The sequence below is a fragment of the Symsagittifera roscoffensis genome, chromosome 1 (genome assembly GCF_963678635.1).
Source record: "Symsagittifera roscoffensis chromosome 1, txSymRosc1.1, whole genome shotgun sequence".
NCBI classification, from domain to species: domain Eukaryota; kingdom Metazoa; phylum Xenacoelomorpha; order Acoela; family Convolutidae; genus Symsagittifera; species Symsagittifera roscoffensis.
In genome coordinates, this window is record NC_087062.1 from 82,314,095 (window position 1) to 82,326,171 (window position 12,077).

The 12,077-nt window shown below is 34.3% G+C and overlaps 1 protein-coding gene across 2 annotated transcripts in view; it reads left to right on the forward strand.

Moving 5' to 3' along the window:
- The window catches only part of LOC134857106 (beta-alanine transporter-like), a 47,251-nt gene extending 40,053 nt beyond the window's left edge, over positions 1–7,198 (forward strand). For both annotated transcript variants that reach the window (XM_063873471.1, XM_063873472.1), the window contains 3 exons: positions 3,825–4,024; positions 6,160–6,447; positions 6,920–7,198. Coding sequence is in view for 1 of the 2 variants with exons in the window: in XM_063873472.1 (XP_063729542.1) it covers positions 3,964–4,024; positions 6,160–6,447; positions 6,920–7,167 (597 nt within the window). In the remaining variant the exon portion in view is untranslated. The remainder of the gene's footprint in view (positions 1–3,824; positions 4,025–6,159; positions 6,448–6,919) is intronic.
- Positions 7,199–12,077: the final 4,879 nt, after the last annotated feature.

The window sequence follows — 12,077 nt, forward strand, 5'->3', positions numbered from 1 at the left end:
CATTTTGCATTTGTGTCGGTTGATACGAGTGTGTGATCATTGGGTTTTGTTGCTGAATTTGTTGAAAATATTGTGTATTAATTGGGTTTTGTTGCTGAATTGGTTGTTGATTTTGTCTATCTATCGGTTGTGGAGAAAAAATTCTATGATTTGTATGTGGTTTCTGTACTCCTTGTCCACGATATTCTTGATTGTACGGTGCAAATATATCTGGTTGTAAAAAATCATCATCTGAGGATAAGTAATCCATTTGATAAGATGTTTGTTTTTTATTTTTATTTTGTTGAAAAAATGGATAGTTTTCACTACGATCCTGTGAAGGATGTAAATTTGTTTGAAAGTTTACTGAATTAGTTTGTGCCATTGGGTTATCCCAGTTTCGAGATCTTGTATAATTATTAAAATTTTTTCGTGGGGGATAATTTGTTTTTGATGGATGTGTGTAATTATAATTATGTTCTGCAAAATTGTTTCTAGTGAACGTTTTACGTGTTTTTGACGGTATTGTCATGGGTCTGTATGTTTGATAATCCATGTGTGAATATTTTGGGGCAACCGAAGGTTTAACGGTTGATTGTAAGGTTACTTGTGTTTGTGAAGGGTTTGTATTTCTTGGTGTTGTTAAATTTGGACGTATTGGTGAAATACTTTGTTGTGTAGTTGTTGTGTGTACGATTTCTTCATTTATGAAGTGTGATGGTGTCTGGATATCTTGTTGAGTGAGATTTCTAGTTCCATTGAGGTTTTCATTGTGTATGACTGTGGAGTTTAAACTATTATTTTGCATATCAGGTAAAAATGTATTATAGTTTAATGGTGTTGCATCAATGGTTAATGGTATTACTCTTACATAATCTCTTACATAAGATATCGTACTTATTGCTTGACTTGAGATTGATTGTGGGAAGTTTATGAATGCGGGATGAGACCATTCGGGGTCCCAAACATAGTCTGATTGTTCTGTGATGGCAGTATCATCGTTTGAGTTTTGGGGTCTAAAATTTTTTCTTGCTTGTGAAATTAAATCAATATTATGTGTGAAATAATCTATTATGAACCATGCCAAAATTTTTTGTAAGTCGTGTTTTTTTGTATGTTGTGAAACTTCATCTTTCGTGAAATTTTCTTTAATTATATTTAGAAAACTAGAGAGTAGTGTGATTTCATGTCGTACTCTTATATGTTTAGATGTTTCTGTCGGTGAAACATTTGTGATTGGGATTTCGTTTTCTAATATCGAGATATAACTATATATTATTGCAAAAACTTCATTGGTGAATATGGAGTTTGCTCTTTGTGAGTTATTATATTGTATGCTTTTTATATATTCTGAGAATACTTTTGAGAATTCTAAATCAAGGTCGTCTGTTTGAATTACATATTTGCTGTGATTCTGGTTTGGTGAGTTGAATTCTATGGAGTAGATTCCGTATTGTTGTGTTAAGTTACATATATCTTTCAAATAGTGATCGATAATTTGTCTTTTGATTTTTACATCTGGGAACTCTGTTTTACATGGACTGATTCCGGGTTCAAACAAATTTAAGAGTAAATTTTTGCAAAATATATGCTGTCCTCTATCAGTGGTTGCATCTACGATAAAGGGGAAGATATCATCATCATCTGGACTTTCTTCACCTGGGGTGTGGGTTGAGCTCATTTTTTCGTTTGATGACTGTTAATATGTAATTATCAATGTGTCTAATTGGTTGATTCCAATTGTATAAATGTACTGGTTTGTGTTTATATTGCTTTTTTATTCTTCTTTTTCCTCTTTTTGATGAATTTGAAGTTGTTTCTGAATCGGAAAAATATAATTGATCGTGAATGGGGCAAGTTTTATCTATAGATTCTTTTAATTTATAAAGTTCGTCTAAACTGCTGGTTTCTGATTCTGAAAATGCGTTGCGGTTTTTGGAAAATCTTTTTCGTGTAATTTGTCTTTGTTTGGTTATTATTTTTCTTTTTAGTGTTTGTCGTTTTGTTCTGATATATCCAACTGTTTGTGTGTGTGGTGTGATTACAAGAACGTATTTTTTGTTATCTATTTCACAATTGTGTAAAACGATTGTTTGTTTATTTCCTAGGTTTTTAAATGACATAAGGTTTAGGATGACGGATGCAAAAGGTTGTTAAATGATTTCTATTACTTAGACTGTTAGTCCTTACGATTTTTTGGTTAGCCTAACCTGGGTCTATTTGTTCAGGGTTGGGGAGAAAAGTATATCGATTCCGAAGAATGATTTTATACTTTCTCGTGGCTAGTATAAGCTAAGGTGTTAACTTACTTAATCTTACTTAAGGGTAGTGATTGTGTTCAGGGTTGGAGAATAGTAAATCGATCCACAAGGTTCAGGTATAATTAGAACGCGAGTAGTTCGTTAGATACTATTTTAAACTTACTAAGTCTAAGATTTATCCTGGGTCTGGTAAGAGGGGGGATCAAGTGAAGGATGAATAACCGAAGTTCTTCACTGTTTATCCTAATTTGAATGATTAGTTTTGTTCAAAAATTTCTGTTAGTCCTGGGTTTTTAGAAAGGGTTGGATAGTGAATCGACGTTTGAGGTCGTTAGACACTAGCTAAGTGGGTTGGGGAGAAAAAAATTGTTCTTTTTGATCCAAGGAGAGGCCTTGATGATCAAGTTTTAAATTTAATTAAATAGAAAATGATTTAAGATCCAAGGATGAGCCTTGATGATCTGATTTTAAATTTAAGTGAATTTAAGTTTAAAATGATTTAAATTTGTGTAGAGAAAAGATTTTGTGTTTTTATGATATTAGTGAGCTTATGAATGCTGTTATGTTTAGGTGATGAAGCTGGAACAACAGGATGACTTATAATTACTAACCATTTATTGTCATGCTACTAATTTTTATTTTGGTTTTTCAATAAATATTTTTCAAACATGTTTTGTATATTACTGCAGAATTTAGTGAAACGATCTGAGATCTTATCAATCGTTATTGTATATTAATAATTTGGTTTAGCGCCTGAAATGATTTTGAAGATTGACTTCAAGATTTTATGTTTGCAAATGAAAATCTAAATTCATTGCTAGTAGTATTCTGAATACAAAAGTTTGTGTTGGCTTTTGCCGAACTTTCATATAACTATATGGTAAGTTTCTACTTTGTCGTATGTCGTCTCTGGTTCGAGGTCTTCTTGCAATTCCGGGTAGTTCTCTTATCGTTCGGAATATTGGCTTTGATCTATTGAGTCGTAGAGACATTTCGATTAAATTATCGTCGTGTAACATTTTAAAAATGTTTTGTCTAAATTCTAATCTATTTTTGGTTAATTCTAAGCTATTAAGGTCTTGTTCGAGACTTATGGTCGCACCAGATGAGTTAGGACCGAAGTGTATAACTCATAGAGTAATTTCGGATAGGGTACACCGTCTGCTCGTCACGCTATCTTATTTTCGGCCGGATAGATTCGTGCAACTTCTTAGTCTAATACCAATCCTAATCTTACTCTTATACTATCTAGTCTCAGGTTGTTTAACTAGTCTCTGCTAGGCTCAATAGATCTAGGGTATACTGGTTTATTGCGGTTGCTGAAGTCTTCTTGGAGAGTCAACTAATTTCTAAGTTAAATTCAAATCTCTCTGGTGCTGAAATTACAAGTAATTTCAGCACTTACAAATAAGTGGGTTGTTAGTTTGATGGATCATGATTGGTTAATATTAAATACTTTACAGTGGTAAAATATCTAATTTATCCAATCATAAAATGTAGTTTAGATCAGGTTCCACGTGGTCTAAATGTGTTCATAGTATGTCTTTCATTTCATTCCTTAATTTTATCCGCACTCAATTTCAGGAAATCAGCTAATGATTCTTCTTCATCGTCTTCTTCGGCTGCGGCGCGACTGTGTGATTTGTTCGTGAACAAATACACGACATGTACAAGTGTGTTGCTGTGGTATGTGTGGCTGTCCATCAGTTTCATCTGCTACTCCATGGTGTTCCACGCTCTAGTCGGAGACAAAATCCTCAACTTCCTCATCGCATCTGTGCTAGGTACAAAATTATAATCTGTAGGATCGGTGATCATATTATACTTTCGGCAAGCTTAGAACTTGGGAATTGCATGCAGAATATGAAGGCTAGTGGTTATCACGTTATATCAAGATTGTTTAGTCAATAAGCAAAACAAAGAAGGCTAACGGTCTCTTCCAAAAAAAGGCATCAGTCTTTCAAATAATAGTCCATTTCTGGCAAGGTTATAAGGGGGACCGAAAAAGTCTACCCCCTCTCCTCAAATTGGACTAAGGAAGCTAATTTTATAAGATATGATTAGAACCTGACATGCGAAAATCCGGACCACTCGCACCACCCTGGCCCAAATGGTTCCCGGAAGTGTAAATTGTCTTATTAGAACTCAGGATCTAGCGGTTGGAATGAGACAGTTTGGTGTGTTATAGAACTAGTTTAGGGAAGCGTAGATTTTGAACCCCAGACCTATTAGACCCCTACTTCCGGTGTTATGCTCTAAGTAAAAAGTCCCCAATCCAAATTTCGGGAGAAATTTTTTGGCCCCAGAAGAATTCAAAACTTTGGCAAATGATCGATAGTGAAAACTTACATCATATCTTATAAACTGAGCCAAATCCGACGGTTGAACCGGAAGCTAATAGCACTCGGTAAAAACTCCACTTAGACCGGAAAAAATCATTTACGCAAGGTAATAAGCAGCATAACACTTTTATGGCGGCAATAGAGACTAAGGGAATGAGGATGAAAACTGATAGGCAGGAACCCATGGGTTTTAACCCCGAAATCGAAAATTGACCCCAGAGTGACGTTTGATTGACACTGTGGCGTTTGGATCCAGAACTGCATAGAAAACTCTAAAATCAACACCGGAAAATGGGGTAATCCTCATCCTCAGCTCATGGAAACGACAGCCCATGCTAATAAAAGAAAGGTTTATTAATTGGAAAAAAGAGAGGTGTATAGCTTTCGGTTGCAACATTCTGGTAAAAAATTGGAAAAAAGCAAACTTAGGCAAACATAGGATTGAACTTAGCTTTGATAATTAAGCTATTAATAGCCACTCAACTAGACCAAAAAAAAATTTCCCACATGAAATTGAAAATAATAAGAGTGCGACACGGGAACTAAGTCTCCTGAGTATTATTTACAACGGAATTTTTTCTTAACCTCACAGAGGCTGCTTTTTGACTTAAATAAACCCCTCATAGACAAATAATGTTCCCTTGATAGCTGAAAACGTCTATTTGGCTTAAATAGACCCCTCATAGCCAAACAACGTTCCCTAAATGGACATAAACAGAGTAAATTCATCCAATTTGTTTCAAAGAATATAATTATTAATCTTAAAAACTCAGTCTGGGAGATCGCCGTTAGACAGAGAAGTGAAGGGAGGTGTCGAATTTTTTCAGCAGTTCTGTTTCGGCAGTTTTTATTTGGACAGACAAGTGAAGTGAAGGAAATGTCGAATTTTTCCGGCAGTTTCATTTCGGTAATCGTAAACTTGCGATTAATGCCAAAATCGAAAATTAACCTTTTTTCCAAGTTACGTTTTTTGGCAGCCGCTTCCTGTTAAAAATTGGCGCGATGGCGCAGCAGTCTTATATCGCGCACAGCAATCATATGATTCCGTGACCAAATCATTTGCAGTAAAATGAAGATCTCTATATAGTTTCTTAAACATTATAATATCAATTTCTGGATTAGCCCTGTGGCTGTTTATTAATTTTTTAAAATAATCGGTGGCTTTTTGAAAAATATCAGGTATAGTGGTCGAAGAATGGAACTCATACAAAAATGTTTAAAAAGCGGTGGAAATTAAACTGAGAGGCTAAGGTAGGTGAAGACTTGGTTTCTCATTCATTCAAAAAACGATAAGCCTTTAAAAAACTTGTAGAATTTTTAACATAGTTTGGAATCAGATCATGGGGTCGCCGAACATGATGTTCTGAGCTAGTACGGCCGGAATTTGATCTAAATTCTTTAAAAATGAGGCAATTTATCGTTCAGGTTGTATATCCTACAAGGATATCGTGCAGGAGTCTTGCAGGATAAAAATAACCTGGCAAGATCTAGCAAGAGGAACATAGGCTATCGACTAGGACTATTCAAAATGTTGGATAATTTGAGGGTCAATTAAAATATAGGATATTTTGTTTTAGAAGTGTCTCTGAACCTGCTGCTCCTCACAATCATTCAGAGATCCCGTCGCAAAATCATCCTCCTCCTCCTAATCTCCGTGTCATACCTGGGCGCTCTTGGTGCCTGTGCAATCAACATACTAGCGCTGCAATCTGAATACCAACTAGCTTACTTTTCCCTCACAATTGCCTGTCGTCTGTTCGCAGGTGTATTTTGGGGTATTCTGGGTCTGGTCACAAACGAATGTTACCCAACAGTGCTTAGAGCTCAAGCGCATGGAGTAGCAAACATGATTGCAAGGATTTCAAGTAAGTTGGATTTTAAGCAGCAGTTTTGATTTTTATCTCCCCCCTCCTCACCTCACATGAGCATCAGTTTTATGGTGTAAGGAGAAGGTTCACGTCTTTAGGTATGGCGACAAAAATTGTTTGTCATGAACTGAATAGTCCGCATTCCAACTTTTGAACCAATCGCAAAATGTGAGCAAAAAAATTACCAGTTAAAATTGGCTGGTGGGGGAAAAGAAAAAAAGCCGCGGTTGGCATTTGGTCGGAACAATGAAAAATACCACAAATATTTTCCCCTGATGACAAAATATCTCATAATTACTATCTTAGAAAAATAATCCTAAATTTCAAGGGTTGATTATTTGATATTTTTATTAATCTATACTTTTATAAATTTTTCGTGCGTGCATGTGTTTGTTTGTGAGATCCCAAAAACTAGAGAAGGAATTTTTTTCTGATAAAAACGTTGAATGACTACAAATGATGGTTTCAGTTTGCGCAGTGACAGTGATGGGTATGATTCCTCAGAAGATTCTAGTGGCAATCGTGACCGTCGCTCTGACAGTGGTCATAGTGGCCATAAATCTCCTTCCCGAGACCCATGGCAAGGACCTGCCGACAACTATTGAAGAATTCACCACTTTCTGCAACAGCGAGTCACTCAGAATAAAACCAACACGTGCAAAAAAGAGAAAACGAACTCTAGATGACGATCTTGTCTATGTCACTGAGCAGTTGTAAAACTGAAGAACATCCTAATAAACAATAAAAACAGATATATGAAAACAGAAATTGTAAATCTCTTGGAATATAATTGTAAATCAAATTCACTTTGTGAATGAGGAGAAACCTAGAGCTTTCAAATAGAGGTCAAAATCCATCAAAAAATGTAAGCGTGTTTCGGCATTCTTTAATTAATTTGTTTTTTTTTCCTTATTTTGACAAATATTTATCTCTCCCCCCCCTCCTCAACTCACGTATGCATCAATTTTTTGGTGTAACGAGGGGTCTTACAAGATTAAGTATGGAAATCAAATATATTCGTTTTAGCATAATTAGTCAGCGCGCCAATTTTTGTAGCTATCCAAGAATGTGAATAAAATATTACTTGTAAAAATTCGCTGTGAAAAGGAGGTGAAAAGGAAACAGAGCAGAATATTTTAGATTGAATGGAAAAAAAAACTAATACCCACCACTTCTTCTCAAAACATGTTCTCAGAAACTTGTTCTCAGAAACTCTACTCTTTGTGCTATTTTGAGATATCAAGGCAATTTAGGCGACAATACTTAATCGATACTGGGCGACAATACTTAAGTGGAAAACGGATGCCAAAAAACGCAATTGTTTTGATTTACGAACTTAATGGTTTATCGCCCCTGTATTCATGTGAAAATTATGCCTTCAAAAAAGCATTAAGTTTTTAAATCAAAACAAAATAACGACCAGTTGCTGTCGGAATTTCTAAATAAGAAAGAGACAGGTAAATTACAAATTTTTTTGGGCGCTCTTTTTTCAGGTAAACCTACCTGAAACATTTTGTTTCCGAAAGCTTTTTTTTCACCTTGACGTACTTATTTATATAAGTTTAAAGATAAATATTTCGAGGCAAACAAAAGTGTAGTATAGCTAAGGCAGCGCAAAATTCACTATCCGTTGAGGTGCTTTGAAGTAACTATTCAGGTATTTTTGACTAGACTTTCTCAATGCGAAATTTTTGCTCTTCACCTCACCTATCGCAATTACCATGAAAGCCATCAAAATGCATTTTTTTCTCAATATTTTCAATTTTTTTGGAATACACTTGCGGATAAAATGAAACCCAAATTCAGGTTTTTTTCTGAAGTGCCTATTTTACAAGACAAAATCGAGGACAACTGGGAGTTTCATCAAAGTTTTTACAAAGAGCAAGAGAAAATAAATGTTTTTAACAGCATAGGGTTTTGAATGACAATTTGAAAAATTATATGGACAGATTGTAGATTTAATAAAGCTTTTGATTAGATTTCACAGACAGAGTCAGTAGTTTTATTGGACTTGATTGGTTTCTATGTCTCCACTTTACGCGCGTAAAAGGGCAAATACGAAAACATGAGTCACTGGAATTGATATCTACTCAGCCGTTTTGCGGAAAAAATCAACGCCCCTAGCAGATGCATGAAACCAATTTGAACTAAGAGCACAAAAATGTTGAGTAAAAGCTCTGCGAACATCATAATCTAACTGCATATCAACTAAGTCTTTCAAATTTTCATATCACAAAGATTTGCATGCTAAACTTGACTCTTTGTGCTATTTTGGGATATCCGTTTCTGGCCGCCGGACCCTAAAACGTTTTTAAAGGCAATTTAGGCGATAGTACTTAATTTTTAGTGGAAAACGCCAGACAAAAAACGCAATTGTTTGGATTTAAGAACTTAATCGCCCCTTTCTTGTGAAAATTATGCCTTCAAAAAAAGTATTAAGTTTTTAAATCAAAACAAAATAACAACCAGTTGCTGTCGGAATTTCTAATTAAGAAAGGGACGAGTAAACTACAAACATTTTTGGCCGTTTTATTTTCAGGTAAATCTACCTGAAACATTTTGCTTCAAAAAGCTTTTTTTTTTCAGCGTGACGTGTTTATTTTATTATATTTAAAGATAAGTATTTTTTGGCGAATATAAGTTTCGACAGATGTAGTATAGCTAAGGTACTAGCGAAAAATTCACTATCTGTTGACGTGCTTTGAAGTAACTATTCAGATTTTTTGACAAGATTTTCTCAATGCGAAAACTTTGCTCTTCACTTCACCTATCGCAATGACTATGAAAGTCATCAAAAAGCATTTTTTTCTCAACCTTTTCAATTTTTCCAATTACACTAGGGGGAAAAATTAAGCTCCAATTCAGGTTTTTTCCGAAGTGTCTAAGTTTCAATTCAACATCTAGAACAACAGCACTGGGAGCTTAATCAATATTTTTTACAAAGAGCAAGAGAAAATGACTGTTCTGACCTGCATAGGTTGTCGAGTGACAATTTGAAAAATTATATGGACAGAATGTAGATTTTATGAAGTTTTTGATTGAAGTTCATAGACAGAGTCAGTAGTTTTAAGGGACTTGATTGGTTTGTATGTCCCCACTTCACGCGCGTAACTGGAATTGATATCTACTCAACCTTTTTCAGTGTTGTTGGAAAACTAATTTTATGGGAGCTTAATTTACACATAAAAGTTTTGTTTTATTTTAGTTTTCCATCAGAGATGTAGAAAAAAATAATTACTGCACTAAACAACCAAAAATTTCTGTTAAGCATTAAAGTGTTGACATAATTTAAATTTTTATTGCCAACATGAAGAACAAGAAATAAACAAAATGGACATGTTTTGAGACTTCTCCCACTATTTTCAATTAATTGAATTATATGGGCGTTTTTTGAATTTAATAAATTGGGTTGTTGATGAATTTTTTTTTTCATAATTGATTGGAGTTTTACATCACATGTGTTTGCTGATTTTGAAAAATTTGTTATTTTCTCTGAATGTTTGCGCAAACATTTCAACGCCCCTATCAGATGCTTCAATCGATATGAACTAGGAGCATAAAAATTTTGATTGAATACTTTGTGAATGTCAAGAAAACCCAATTTCATTTTTGTTTCATTGTAATGGCGTAATTCTACAGACGGAAATTGTTTGGAGGAGAACTTGTCGTTAAGAAAATATGTGTCGTGTACTAGAATGCTGATTGATTCTTTTGCGTTAGAATTGTCGACGTTCAACAGTCCAGATGTTTTTGTGGCCCCAAAAATCTCTGTCAGAATCTTAACAGATGTTTGCTCTCCGATTTATCATTTTACTATTGGTCGTACAATAACAAGCTGTAAATTTCTCCTTTTCATGGAAGTGCCAGGTGTTTTCTTGATCTTGGTTGACAGAATTTTTGTTTCTATTGACATTGTTTCGGTTTTTCAATAATTTTCCTTCTACTCTTTAATCGATCTTTTTCTATTCTGTGTTTAGGACTGGATAAATGATTTTTCGAATTGTCTTTCTTTTACTTTCTAAAACTAAAAAAATTTAAAGCTTCTTCCTTCTTGGTTGCTGCAGTATGGTTCTCGATAGCTTTTGTAATTTGGAAAAGAAAATTTCCAATAGCAGCTTTTTAATTTTTTTTATTGGTGAATTTCCGGAACGTTTTGAGGTGAAACATGTTTTTGATGTTTTGAGGTATATTTTTTATTCTTACTTGATACGTTTTTTAAATAAGTTTTTCTATTGGTTTTCATTTCAGACAAACATTTCCTTATCATTTTTTTGCTATTAATTTGTTTTTATTTGACCAGTAGAAGTAATCAAAATCAAGATCAGTAGGATTAATCAAGGACCAGTAAGAACCTGATCAGTTGGAAATAGTCACCAGTATATCAGATAGCTCTAAATTTCTAATGCCTTGTCGGTAAAAAGGCTACCAAATGAGCAATTCCAATCAAGCCAACTAACCCGTTTTGAGGATTTGATTTCGGTTCAAAACTTATTTTTATTTTCGAAGTGTTGGTAAAAATTTGTACAATTTTTATCTCCAGTTTTTTAGTTCAACCAAAATTGGGTAAGATGAGCTTGAACCATTCAATTTTTTTATCTTCATCAGATTTTTTTAAATCAGTTTTTATTTCCTTTCGGAATATTGAGGAATGGCTGAGCTCCTTGATACCAAACTTCCGTTTTTATTCAAAACTCTTTTCATGTCAGAAGATCGAATTTTGTCGCGTTTTTCTTGAACTTGTTCGTATAAAAAAGAAAAGTAATGCTTTCTGGGTAATCGAATTCAGACACAAATTTTGTGGTAATTTTTGCAATTTTATTCCATTTTTTGTTACACCAGAATATTATTCCCAAATCTCCCTTTAGGTTCCAGCGGTCTAAATTTCGAGACAAAACTTTCCAAAGGAATTTACGTTTCTCACCTCAATCAAAAACAAATTATTTACTTCTAATAAAAACTCGTGTTACGTGGCTAAAAGAGCCGTGGAAACTGGCCAACTTGCAAAAAAAAATAAAAAAACGATAACAATTTCGTTTGTTAAATCTGCACAAGATCACTCCACTTTAGTCCAGAGTGTACCGAGTTTGATCAGAAAAGCATTGATGTTCTCATAAAACTGAAGGACAACCCCTTACACGTCTGCAAATCGAAAAAAAAACTCTCTTGACCAACGTCGAAACCAACCACGAAAATGATCAATTAGATCAACAACTGAGAAAGTTCTAAGAAGGAACGAATGATCAAATGAAAAAAAAACTTCAGGAAAAATGCAAACAGTGGCCAAAAAAAATAAAAAAAAAACAATAATGAGCAAAGCAATGTGCAACATGATGTCAGAGACGTAAAAAAAAGACACTAAATCATACAAGCAATAGTTAGGAAGACTGAAACACGAAAAATTTAATGAAATTCCTGAAAAAAATATTTCTAGGCATCTACATGAGAGGTTTACCCGAGAGACACACTGACACCGCCGATGATAGTAATCACGTCGATCCAAAAACAATTGAAGCTTTGCTCGAATTTTACAGAGTGGAAAATAAAAAAAATAGCAAAACACAACGGCTCGGTAAATATGAAAAAGATAAAGAGAAATCGCGAACGTTATTGATAAACACCAAAAACAC